Source organism: Gymnodraco acuticeps, unplaced genomic scaffold (genome assembly GCF_902827175.1).
Source record: "Gymnodraco acuticeps unplaced genomic scaffold, fGymAcu1.1, whole genome shotgun sequence".
NCBI classification, from domain to species: domain Eukaryota; kingdom Metazoa; phylum Chordata; class Actinopteri; order Perciformes; family Bathydraconidae; genus Gymnodraco; species Gymnodraco acuticeps.
In genome coordinates, this window is record NW_022990621.1 from 786514 (window position 1) to 800762 (window position 14249).

The 14249-nt window shown below is 41.7% G+C and overlaps 1 protein-coding gene across 1 annotated transcript; it reads right to left on the reverse strand.

Annotated features, from left to right (window-relative positions):
• Positions 1 to 674: 674 nt before the first annotated feature.
• hdgfl3 (HDGF like 3) lies at positions 675 to 12704 on the reverse strand. The gene is made up of 6 exons (XM_034229069.1): positions 12424 to 12704; positions 11078 to 11154; positions 10217 to 10355; positions 9825 to 9977; positions 4095 to 4229; positions 675 to 1800 (listed from the first exon to the last, which is right to left on the reverse strand). Exons 1-6 carry the CDS (start codon positions 12505 to 12507, stop codon positions 1780 to 1782), a joined length of 609 nt encoding a protein of 202 aa, XP_034084960.1. The 5' UTR covers positions 12508 to 12704; the 3' UTR covers positions 675 to 1779.
• Between the last annotated feature and the right edge of the window lie 1545 nt (positions 12705 to 14249).

The window sequence follows — 14249 nt, forward strand, 5'->3', positions numbered from 1 at the left end:
ATTCTCTGCCACTGACATGAGTTCTGTTCTGGGTCAGTGCTTGGCCAATTTGGTTCATATTTGCTTCAACTTTTGGACAAGTTATGAACAATTTTTCTTTCAACTGACCATAGGCCTGTCGTCATCACGTCCCCTATTACGCTTGAATAATAACAACCATGTCAGACTGCATTAGAGCTGTGCTCATATTACTGCTATATTTCTGAACACCAGCCAGCTGCTGGCATTAGGAAAACCCTATCGGACTGTCTCACCAGTAACGTCCCCTTCTGTCCCCATAAATGTTATTTTCAGTTTTATTTGACAATGTTTGGCAACATAGAGGATTGTATAATGTGAAGTTTCTCTTGTATGTCAAACTCAAGGCCCGCGGGCCAAATCCAGCCCTTGGTGGTTTAATTTCGGCCCGCAGGATCATTTCTAATTACTATTAGATCTGGCCCGCCGGTATATTGCACGCACACCTTCACTCCATCCTGAGGGTCTCCTCAGCTCAGAGCCTGACCCCAAACATTGATGACCTTGCACCCAAGATGAGATGCCAAGTATCTGAACTAGCATCACAGAGCAGCACACTGACTTTACATGGATGTTTCTTTTTTGCACTTTTTCTCTCATGACAGCAGGGCATGTTTGTTTTGTTCTTTGAGGGAAATGGTTTTGTTGAAGCTGTTGTTGGCCTGTGGAGAAATCTAATCGTAAGAAATGACTCTGGAAAAGCTGCAGATAGTTGCATTCATAAGAAATGAATGCAACTGATTATTTAATGTTGTTTTTATAGGCAATCATTGAAGCTTTGTTCCAGGTTTAATATGTGCAATAAGTTCATTTCAATAAGTTTTGCAATAAACATTGAACCAGTCCGGCCCTCCACTAGTACCCATTTTATTATTTTGGCCCACTGTGTATTTGAGTTTGACACCCCATAATGTTAGCCTAGCCATTGAAGCTATCTGAAAATTTAATTACAAAATGTAGAGCCAACATACATAACACAACTTAACAACTTTCTACTGTCGCCATGAGCTGCCCCAGACTCCAACCTATGCAGCTCTTGGATCTTGCCGAGCAAATAGTCGCTGCTTAAGTTGAACCAATTTTTGGGGCCGAGAACAACGAAAACTATTTTGCAATTGGTCACTGGATCCGACCCGGCCCTGGCTCACTGGAAAAGGGGTATCAGGAAACTATTGTATTATATATCTCAATCGAGTTTTCCAGTGAAGCAACAGATTTAGGTTAACTATTGCTGTTATTAAAAAGGGGAAAGGAAGCCAACCACCCAACAATGACTTCCCACGGTTAGATACTGTAAGGGGCATACCCACAATTTCAAACAATGATATTCTGATTGGGCTACAAAGTCTGAGCCTGGTAGAGAAAAGGCTCTATATCTGCTGCCAATAAAACACAAAATAGTTCAAGTTATGTACTTATGCCCCTTTAAATATAATATTTTCCACATGTTGTTAACAATATCTTATAATGAAATAGTTGCTGGATAAAAGTGATTACAATTCCTAATCAGTGTATTTCCGAGAGGTGAGAAAGGCTTTGCTTTGATTTCTGACACAGCCCTTAGCATGAAGCCCAGTTATTCCCAGGCATCCTTAGGATGACTGACACCAGTGGCAGTGTTTATGGATGTTTCATCCAATCACTTACAGGAGGGTCAGCCGGGAGTTGGAGGTGACCATGGCACACAGTAGATGGTGCTGATCAAAAATCAGGTTGTAGATTCACGTACAAAGTATGGTTTCTCCTTCAGGCTTTCTTCCCTTAATGTTCTTCTAGGAGCAGCTGGTTCAGGGAGATATTAGAATTAAGAAACACAGTAAGGAGGACAAACAACAGAAGCATTTCAAATACTACGGAATACTAATAAAAACATAAAAAAGGTATCTGTAGATAATTGTTTTTAGGATAAAGCACAGTAGTAACTACACTTGTAGATCAATAGTAACAAATTGTTATGTTCTTAATAAATCATCACTTAATGTTGATACGGGGGGCAAACAGGTGTTTCAGACATTCAGTCACAGGTGCAGTGATTTCAAGTACGGAATAAAAATCACTTCAGTTCAGAAAATGTGAATGCCACTCAAACAGTTGAAGCGAGGGGTTATAGAAGATCCTTTCAGTATTCATCTTGATTAGGACTCATGCCTTGCTTAACCTAGTTTTGTCTTGGTCTGTGAAGCATAGCACAAATGAGCGAGCATTATTATATTGCTAATATTCTTTTTACCTTTGTAGATTTTTCAGGTATCTGTACTTTACTTATGTATTTATTTTTCTGATGACTTTTTACATTAGTATACACCAGGAAAACAAAAGGAATCAGAAAGGTTGCTTTATTCTGTCAATGAACAGCTAAGTATCATAATGACTTTGTATGTCCCTGTGGAAATATGCATCTCCCTACATTTTAACATTAAAAAACAGGCTCGTTACTTTCGTTTTAATGCATGTGAGGTGAATTACGAATTATTTTTGCATCATTGCGGGCCTTCCCCGACATCAAGACTGTAACGCTAGTACAGTCAGCGACAGGACTGAAAATGAAGATAACATCGACAGAGGCGATTCATCAGACCACCAGCAAGACATCCCGCATCCATGGCCTTACTTAAGGAAGAGGTTTGAAGTTGTGGGTGCAAAAAATGCACTATAATCATTTTAGTTTGATTTGTTTAGGCCTATATTAAGGCAAAGGAACCCATCTACAATGTTGGCTACAGCAAATACAGGTACTTTGTTTTTGTTGTTCACACTGAATACATTCAGAATGGCAGTAATACAAGTATATTAATATGATGTAAGGTTCAGTTCGTTTTGCACAAAAACAGCCAGTTTAAAAGTTACTTTTTACTGTGAGTACATTTCAGAGACTGTACTTTTACCTAAATAAAATATTGAATCAGCACTTCTACTTTTAGCAAAGTATTTTTTTACACAAGTATCTGTACTTCTACTTAAGTAAAGAGTGTGTACTTTTGTACTTTTACTTAAGTAAAAAGTTGAATCAGTACTTCTACCAAAGTATTTTTTTACACAAGTATCTATACTTCTACTTAAATGGACTCGATCTTGACCTGATGTTGTCCTGTCGTGTTTTTCACATGTAAACCAGGGGTACCCAACAGGTCGATCGCAACTGACCGATTGGGTTCCCCCGATGTAAACAGTATCTGGTAACTATTAGTGTAGTGCAGTAAAAACTCCAATAAATGTTCCAAAATGTAGGAAGCAGGAGTATAAAGTAGCATTAAATGGAAATACTCAAGTAAAGTACAAGTATGACAAAATAGTACTTAAGTACAGTACTTCAGTAAATCAACTTAGTTAATTCAACCACTGCCCTATATTCTGGATCTGTAGTATTACATTTGCTGCTTCAACCCTAAATCAATCAGGGCTACATTCTGTAGGATTGGTACTTGAAATGCGGCTGTGACAGTGTGCAGTGTTGATCATTTGTAGAGTGGCAAAAAGTGTTTTTTTTACATTTGTACTTTGCAGAGAAATGTAGACACAAGTTCAGTCAGAGTGTATTGTACTGTCTGTACACCATGTATTATCTACAACTCTACATGTGTACATTATACAGTACATACATACTACATACATACTGTTAGAAATTAAAATCAATGTTGATATGGCGTAATTTTGAATTAAATACACTATTTAATTTAAATCAGTTTTATTCTGAAAAAACCGGAAGTTCACACTATTAACTTAATACTTTTATTCTGAAAATTCTGCACTTCCGGTTAGCATTAGCATGTGGCGAAATGCTACGTTTTCAAACCGTGAATCGAAGGTGAAATGACATGTGATGTTGTACACTGAGCGCACTGGGATTAGCACTCATTTATTGACGCTGAATAACGTTTATCAGGGAATGTTTAAATAACCACAGACACCAGAATATACGTAAGTGCTAGTTTTTTTGCGAGTCCAAGTACCGGTTCTCGACGTTCCGGTTTTAACCGGACTTGAACCGAAACTTTTTACAAGTCCAGTACCGGTTCGGCGTACCGGTACGCAGCACTAATGATTAGTGTGCTAAATATATAAGCTGTTGATCTCACCTTACTGTCGGTGGTGTTCTGGATGATGTCGTTGTCGGGGTCTCCTCCCTCTGAGCCGCTCTTCTGGTCCTCATCTTTCCCGTCCTTCTCCAGGTCGTCCTGTCCTGATGAGATCCGCGACAGCTTGGGGGATTTCTGCCACAGACACATAGTCAATACAGTCAATTACAATAAATACGTTTCATATAAAGTGACATATTTCACTTTTTCATGAGCAAAAAACCTTGAAAATACAGATTACAATTTATATTAAAGTCATAAAGCCTAAATGCGTCACAAGCTCAATTTTAAAATATAATAATTGTACCATTGGTCAGTGTGTACACTGTATGCAATGTATAACATTTAGTCAAAAGCAAGTAGTTATTTCCCATAGCCTTTTCAAAGTATCACTCCCCAAATGCCACCATGCCCTAAACTGTACAGGGTGATGTTTGATCCCTTTTCCATTCAAATGAGTTCTGTTCTAGTGGTGTGCTGAGGCCAGGTTGGGTTGCAGTTGGAATGAACCAGTTTGACATACAGTTTGTTTGCAATGTGTGTGTGTGTGTGTGTGTGTGTGTGTGTGTGTGTGTGTGTGTCTGGAGGGGGTGTTGAACACAACCAAATGAATGCCCCCTCTTGCATCCCCATACACCAACACAGAATCTTTTCTTAGCTGAGGAGATTCTGGTTGGTAAATATACCTCGTGTAAATGCACACGCACACACACACAAAGTTAAGATGATGTGACAGGACACACACCGTGCCACATTCCTTTGGATCCACCACGTCTGCTGTGCCTAACGGGGCCCAGTTGCTAGGCAACAGTGGTTGCTAAGGCGAGGATGCATGTGACTTTTTCAACCTGCTTCCATTTACAGCAGCAGCGGCTCTCACATTGATACAGAAACAGTGTGGCAGCGCTCTGCAGCACCACAAACCTCACGCTTTTATTTCTTTATGTATCCAATACAAAAAGGTCAAACACAGAGAACGGCTTCAAGACAGTGCGATCACCAGGGAGAGGCTGTCAACAAACATCTCTGGCTGAATGAAATGTAGATAAATGCAGAGAAGAGAAGCTACACATTAGTATACACCAGGAAAACAAAAGGAATCAGCAAGGTTGCTTTATTCTGTCAATGAACAGCTAAGTATCATAATGACTTTGTCTGTCCCTGTGGAAATATGCATCTGATATACAGTAGTCTATCAGATGCCCGTATCCAGGATTTCCTAAATACCGAGGTCCAAACATGTTCGGGGGATAACCCCCGAGATTTTCATGATCTAGTTAGGTGCTTTTTAAGTCCTGTGGGGGGTCACACATTGGATAATATATTGATTTCAAACCATGTCGGTGTCAGCATACATTATTTTTGAAAGTGTAATGCATGAGAATCAGCTGATTGTTACTATTAATGATCTGGACATGCAGAAGGACCTGCACCCTCTCTTCCATCTTCTTTAGTCTCTCTGTCTTCTTCCTGTTCATTACTCTCTCTCTCCTCTACTCTTTCTCTTTGTTCAATCTCTCCCTCGTTGTTCACTTGTTGCTCCTCCTCACTTGTCGCTCCTGCCAGTGAATCAAAAGCAATTCAGTTCATTTCACTTTTTTTATTTAAATCTGTTTTGTTTGATTCTCAAAAGAGAACAAAGATGTAAGAAAATTGTGTTTTATGCAATTGTATGTTATTATGACATCATAACTGCAATAGATGTATGTTGTTTTACAATTATAATAATAATAATGCATTTTATTTATATTGCGCTTTTCACAACTCAAAGACGCTTTACAGTATGAGGGAGGGTAGACAAACAAGGACAGGCAAACAAGTAAGTATAGTCAAATAAAAAATTTAATAAAAAGACAGTCAAGAGGAAGTTGATTGAGAGGGGGGGGGGCTTATGGGTAGACAGAGTTGAAAAGATGTGTTTTGAGGCGGGACTGAAAGACTGTGAGGGACTCAGAGTCACGGAGATCTTGGGGTAGGGAATTCCAGAGCCTAGGAGCTGCCACTGAGAAGGCTCTGTCCCCAAAGCTGCAGAGTGTGGATGTGGGAATGGATAGGAGTCCGGCTGCGGTGGATCTGAGGGACCGTGGGGGTTGATAAGGAGTGAGAAGGTTTGTGAGATAAGGGGGGGCCAGATGGTGGAGTGCTTTGTAGGTGAGGACCAGAACTTTGTAGTTGATGCGATGGGAGACAGGAAGCCAGTGGAGGTCTTTGAGGACTGGGATGATGTGATGCCATGATTTGGTATGCGTGAGGAGACGTGCAGCTGCATTTTCAACCCGTTGGAGTCTGTTGAGGGATGTAGTGCTGATGCCGTAAAGAAGTGAGTTGCAGTAGTCGAGGCGGGAGGAAATGAAGGCATGGATTAGTCGTTCGGCTGCGGGGCGGGTGAGAGAGGGTAGGATTTTTGCAATATTGCGGAGGTGGAAAAATGAGGTTTTGACTGTTTGGCGGATGTGAGGTTCGAGGGAGAGGGTGGGGTCAAAGATTACGCCAAGGATGCGTGCCTGATTGGAGGGGGAAAGAATGGTGCCATCGATGGTGAGAGTTATGTTAGTGACCTTGCTGAGGGTGGATTTGGAGCCAATTAGGAGGAGTTCTGTTTTGTTGCTGTTCAGTTTGAGGAGGTTATGTTGCATCCAAGTTGTAATAGCTGTCAGACAGGAGTCGATGTGGGTAAGGGGTGGGTCATGGAGGGATTTGGTGCTGAGGTAGATCTGAGTGTCATCAGCATAGCAGTGGAAGTCCAGGTTGGAGTGGCGGAGTAGACAGCCATATGCCATACATTTTTGCACACATTCACAGTAAATATGTATTCAGTATGATAGCTGTCTAACAGAAGTTACATCCATTTCTCACTTATTCTGACAATGTACTTAACCCCAAATAAAAGAACCCAATAAAAAGAGTTGTTAAATAATAGTGAAGTCACGTCGTAATAACAATAACTCATCTCTCTCGTGTCTTTCTTTTTGTGCTTTGCCAAAAGCCACTGTGTCAAGTGTCCTACTTGGGTTGCCATCCGGAGTTGTCAAATATGGCGGACCATCTCGCACATGCGCACTGCAGATCGGGCAGAGCTGCAGATCGGGTAGTGACATGTTGATTCATGTCATCTTCTTCTGTTTGCTTTAACCGAGGCTACGTAGTTATGCAGCGCCCCCATCGGCAGTAAATGGAAGTACTACAAAGAACCCCGTTTAGTGCAATTATTTCACAAGTATAGTTATATACACAGCTCGGAAAGAATTACAGAGGTCCGGACCTCGGTGACCTCAATGGTGGATACGGCCATGGGTAGAGGAGAAAGCTGAGCTCACTGCACTCTTATTGTTGACAAGTCCCATTGAAAGACAGGAGCAAATATTGCATTAGCTGAAGTCCTTCTCAGAGGCAGACTACTTTTGATGCTAACAGAATGCAGTGCATGTTCATGGTGATAAGGGAACATGTCACGTAGTGCAAAGATGAGGATGGGTTTGTAATCCTGCATTCAAGTGTGGTGATATGGAACAGACACGTTTCAGAGGTGTCTAGTTTTCACTCAAGTTTACTGAGTGAGACCTTTAGAGGTGCCAGTGTCAACCTGTGTGTACAAGATCACACTATAACATTTAGTCAAAAGCAAGTAGTTATTTTCCATAGTCACTTCTCCACTCCCCAGGGGCCTCATTTATAAGCGGTGCGTACGCGCAAAAGATGGCGTACGCCAGTTTCTACGCAATGTTTGTGATTTATAAAATACTAACTTGACGGGAAAACGTGCGGTCCTCCACGCAAACTCTAACCCATGCGTACGCACTAAGCACAACAACGGGAGAGATGAGAAACTGCGACACCGTTGGCAGAAGGAAGAATGGAGAGAAATATGTGGAAATAATACCATAAATAAAATGTTACCTCTCATTTATCATATATGAAGAATTCATTTTCAAACATTGATTAAAGCCAATCTTAAAATGATTAAACAAACGCCTGTTTGCGACTCCTCAGTGCACACAAACACATAACATGGAGAAATAAATAAATACGGATATTATTTAAAACCACCTGGAATATGTTGTGTTAATGTTATGAAATGTTTTCTCATAAATGATGCGGTAAGCAGGAGGACAGAATTACGTCTAAACTGACGCCGTTTTGCATTTCTATAGGTTGTAGATACGAGCATGGTTGTATATACTATCACGTTTAATCGTGTTTTATGCCGTTTGCCAATACTTGATAAGTCGCTCGTAAAACACAGGAGGTATGGAAGCTAAGAACACCATATGTGGTAAATTGTACAGCTAATATAACACAACACATTAGGTTGTATTTCCTTTAACTGGTGGATATAGAGTTGCTGCGGGGGGGGGGGGGGGGGGGGGGGGGGTGAGATGCACAGGCTGCAGTGGAGACGATGCGCACAGCTGATCGACAGCTGGAACACAAACCACCAAATAAAAAAATAAACATGAATTGACTCCACTCCGTAGGGATCCCCGATCCTTTCTTACAGTTTCTCATCAAGGGGGGGGGTCTCCTGTCCCGACACAAACACACTGACACACTGCCTGAGGAAGGTTAAGTGTATTTTGTCATTAACTTTGTTCGGACCACTTATTTATTTATGTTGGTGACGATCCGACCTCCATGCTGCTACTCTGGTTCAACCTGCATCCACCAAACAATATGATTTGTCTCCACCTCCCCAAAAGAACCAAAATCTGACATGGTGTGAGATGTCTTTTTCAGCTGTTCTGTCGTCATTTCCTGCGATCTTCTTCATGCAGTCAGTCAGAATGAATATTAATACGGGCCGTTTCTTTGACTATTTATAGGCAAATATGGGCGTTACGTGAAGCCCGCAAAAGCTGCGCCGCATTTCGAGTTGATTGTGATTTATAAAGGGAAACCGGCGTAGGACGTGCCGCACGCAAGTCCTGTCTGTGCATATTTATTTGCTTTGTCCTACGTAAGCAACCTTCCCACGTGAGGTTTTATAAATGAGGCCCCAGAGCCCTTATGGAGCCAGGTTGTGACATCACCGTTTCAGTCGCTGCAACTCCCGTGTGAATATCCTCCCAGTAACAATGATGACAGAAGACGTTGGAGCTGTGCTCATGTTGCTAATAAACGACATCTCCAACTGCATATCTTCTCCGGAGTGACGTGGATTTTAGTATGCAGCTATGATGCAGCAGCTATGATGCAGCTATGATGCAGCTATGATGCAGCAGCTATGATGCAGCTATGATGCAGCAGCTATGATGCAGCTATGATGCAGCTATGATGCAGCAGCTATGATGCCAACTTTCTAATCTCATCATGAACTGTTGCTGCTCCCCCAGCCGCTGCATTTCAACGGCTCTTGGAGACAGCTTGGCACATTTTTGATGACCTGGTTGAACTGGTTGAGGTCAGAGAGCCAGTGGATCAGGCATCTGCACTGAACCAGCACCAGAACCGCCTCATTGGAAAAGTGGTTGAGTGAGACCTTAAGAGGAGCCAGGATCAACCTGTAAAGTATCTGAGGGTATATCTTTCCAACAATGATAACAGCTTATGACCTCTATTTGTAGCGTTCTTGCCAAATCCCAAATAAGTAAAGCAGAGATCAAAGCTTCCTTCTATATTCATATGTAACCTCTTAACTGATGATATCACTTGTGATCTAGTCTCATTAGTGCACCAGTGCTGCTGTTAAACTGAGTGGTCCTCTCTCGTGTGTTCACTGCTGCAGCAGAGTACCTTAAAGGTGGCAGTCTTTTTCCGTTTGGATCCGGTCTTGTCCCCCTTCAGTTTGTCCTTGTCATCTTCCTCCTCCAAAGAGTCGCCCTCCTCACCCTCACTGCTGCCGTCAGCCACGTTCCCACCCTCTTCTGAACACTGTTGTTGGATGGACTGTGGACAAAGGAGGCACAACATTTATTTTGCAAAGCAGATCGGGCCAGTTCCAGTTACTGACACTTGATGATGGGGTTAAAGTGGCGATAGATGAATTCATATTTTAACTGAAATGCTATTAGCTTTTTTCCCTTTCATTTGTGTGTTGTGACACTTTTGCCAAGGCAACACTGCCCCCCCCCCCCCCCTGTTCTCTCCCACTGTCTTCTCTCTGGGGACACAGTGGGCTGAGTGACCTGGTATCCTGTGAACTTTACTCCGGGGTTGTTCTCGATCTCCCACAGGCCCTCGTTGAAGCCTTTCCTCTTGTTGGACTTTCCAAATTTGTCTTTGTACTCCTTGTAGGGCAGAAGATCCTTCGGGCCCAAGAATGCACTAGAGGAGGGGGGGGGGGGGGGAGAAATGTAGCACCACTACTATTACTTAAACTGTCATGAACACCACCATATGTTTCAGGAGTTACATCTGGCAAAACGTTCCAAATGAAAATATATGAAGGAAGGAAGACAGGACGGAAGGAAATAAGGAAGGACGGTATGAAGGTATGAAGGAAGGAAGGAAGGAAGGAAGGAAGGAAGGAAGGAAGGAAGGAAGGAAGGAAGGAAGGAAGGAAGGAAGGAAGGAAGGAAGGAAAGGAAGGAAGGAAGGAAGGAAGGAAGGAAGGAAGGAAGGAAGGAAGGAAGGAAGGAAGGAAGGAAGGAAGGACATTTGAAATGTCTGTATGTACAGATACTTCATCATGCAGTACACATGCTTGTTTACTGATTATTTGATACATCTGCTGATTTGTTTCCAATTAAAAAAGAGTAAGAAGTTATTATCTGGGTCACATGATAACATGTAAGGGTATATTCTTGTAATCACATGAACAAAGTCAAATAGTTAGGTCACATGCTGACAACACAGCAATATCATGGGTATGACTACTTTCTTCCAACATCAGACCTTCATCACCAATCTCTAGCTTAATCTATTACAGTCTCATATGGTGCAACACTAGACCACTCTGTGATGAGGAGTATGGCAGTAGCCTTAAATGGACTAAAGATCTAGAGGATTTCTGAACAGAAATGAGAAAAATGTAGAAAGGGGCCTACGTTTCATGGGTCCCAAAGAAGAAGATGGGGTACTTGTTGGCGGGCGGTTTGACCGCTCCTTCTGGAAGCTCATCAATCTGAGGGACAGGGAGAGACACTGTTACTGATCTCCTCGCCTTATCTGCAGTATAGGCTACATGGTGAAAATTAGTATGTTGTTGAAAGCGGTTACACATGGAGCCTGCTGTATACCATGACGTGCGCCTTTACATTGTTTGGCCATACTTTATTAGATGTCTTTAGTGTAGCCTATAGTATATGAATGGATGTATTGCAGTTGAAACGTAGTGTTGAACAGAGGAGCCACGGGTTACCTGAGGTCAACTACGGGCTCATTCCATGTGAGACAGCTAAATAAAACATGACATGTAAAAGACGTGTTGAATTTATGAGTGATGAACATGAGACATTTCGTAAAGCAGGAGCTGAACGGAGCAGGAAAATGCGCAATAAATGTACGACGCTGAAGTTGGCTTCCGATTCGGCAGTTAAGGGGAAAGTTAAGGGACATTTAATTTACAGCGCTGAGCGAACAATCCTCCGTGTTTGAACCTCTTAAATCGCTGCATAGCCGATTTATTTGGACTGGATTATCCCAGAGAGTCTAAAGATTCTTTAAAACACAGTTTGAGATTTGTGAAACCTTTATTCTATTTGTGAAATACAAACACAGGTGGAAGGCTGAGGTTGCTGCAGCAGGCCAGGATCAGAGAGTGAACCTCCCAGCTGGGCAAGCCTTTATGCCTTCTTGTATTTTCACAAATAGAATAAAGGTTTCACAAATCTGAAACTGTGTTATAAAGAATCTTTAGACCGTCTGGGATAATTCAGTCCAGATTTGATGAGTCTAGGTCTAGTGGTTTTAGATCAGGACCTGGTCTAATGTGGTCAGGATGCGAAAAAAGCACTGAAATCTCACTTGTTTGTATTTTCACAAATAGAATTAAGGTTTCATAAATCTCAAACTGGGTATAAAGAATCTTTAGACTCTCTGGGATAATCCAGTCCAGATAAATCTACTATGCAGCGATTTAAGAGGTTCAAACACGGAGGATTGTTCGCTCAGCGCTGTAAATTAAATGTCCCTTAACTTTCCCCTTAACTGCCGAATTGGATGCTGTGAATCGGAAGCCAACTTCAGCGTCGTAATAAATGTTACGTTTTATCATCATTCAAATGTTTAAGTCCACCTCGCGGAGGACAAAGCTTTTTTAACAGAAACAAACACGCATATAAATGTTGCTGTGGAGTCACCGCAGCATCCCTCCTTTACCCCCGCGAAGCGGCGGCTGTGAGTGTGATCGGACCCCGCCTCCCTGCGCTCGCAGCCCGGCCTCAGCACTCACCCTCGCCGGCCAGTGCGGGTACCCCTTCATCTTCGCGAAAACCAGTTCTCCTGCCTTGTATTCCCGCGGCCGTGGTCGAGCCATGTCGCCGGATAGAAACAGGTCTGAGGTGGATCTATAAACCTTTGCAGTTCTCCCCGGGGCCCTCAACGCAGGGATACATTATCGACCATCAGTGTTTTTAATATGAAGACTGCAGTTTACACGGAAATAAATAATAAAAAAACGCGGAAAACGGGGCCTGTGAGAGGGCTATCCTTTTACGCACAAAGGCAGGTGTAAGCGTCATCGAGAATGGTCTACGCTGGAGTAGGTACCTACCTGTAAGAAACGCAAAGTCTGTCACCTGTCTGTAGAAATCAAACTTCCGGTCATCGAAATTAAAGTAATTGTGTCTTTTATTTAACTCATATTCACTCAAATATGCTGTCTTCAACTTTCTTTTTTAAACCCAAGAATACAAAGATGAACAAGTGGCAGTGCGGACTCTGCTGGAACACCTTTTTTATTATTTAAGAAAATATACGTAGCCAATCATCAGTGGTGTAAGCACATTTACTGAAGTACTTCTACCCCGCTATAATCCAGATGTAAATAGTGTACTTGTACTCCACTACATGTATTGAATACCTTTAGTTACTTTACATATCTCGATGAATGATGTGAAATATAATCAAGTCTTAAATCAGACTTTAGTTCCACCTGGAATAAATTCAAACTTCAACCTTCAAACTAGCTGCACCTGTACTTCTACTTTAACTTAAGTACAAGATCTGAGTACTTCTCCCACCTCTGCATATCATATGTTACATACACACTCAATCCCGTTAACGCAGGGGCTCATAGGAACACAGACTGTACCGAAGTAAACAAAAAAATAAAAGGTGATACAAAAAAAAAGTCGAATACACAGTTAGTTTTTATTGCCTTCACTTGCTAATGTTTTTTTATTATTGGTGCCTATAGCTATAAAGAGACTACAACTTGCCCTTCTCCTTTCACATAAAGCCCTATGCAGAAAGTGAAAATCTTATGTGTGCTGTAATTAAACCAAAAATACGAGATGATAACTGTAATGTTCTTATTGGTTATAAATAAGACATCTTCTTGGATCTTTGGACTAGCTTTACTAGCCAACATGCAGTACCTTCACATCTTGTTCTGCTAACATATACTGCCGCCTAGTGGTAACATATATGCATTGTAACTAAGCATAAACACCTATCATTACATCCCCTTTCCAAACAGGTCAGTTTAACACATTTCTTAATTATAAAGCTTCTGGAACGTACAGTCTTCAAATGTAAACATTCAAAATGTCTAAACATACTGTAAAGAAATTATAGCAGTTTTTAACTTGCTATTTACTCTAAATAAAAGATCTATTGTTAACAAAACTTATGACACAAAGATCAAATAAATGCCAACCATGCTCTTTTCTTAAAGTCACTTATAATTGCATGTCAACAGTTTATTGTTCTATAAGTCTGTCAGGTGGTTTTCTATGTCTTGTGGATGTTCTCAGATCTGGTGCTTCAGTTACTGGGGAAGGTGAAGGAGGCTCACTATGTTGCAAGTCTGGTGTCTCCTCAACTCCCTTTTCAGACTCGGTCTCCTGACCAACTTCCTCAATGTTCTCCTGAGTCTTCAACAGACTCTTCCTGTTTCTCCGAAGCACTTGTCCATTCTCCGTTTTCACAGTGAATGACCTGGGACCCACTTCACTGAGGACAGTTGCTTTCCTGATCCACAATTCTCACAACATCCCCTTCCCGAAGAGGTTCCAGTCTCCTTGTCACTTTGTCATAGTTCATTTTCTGTTTGAG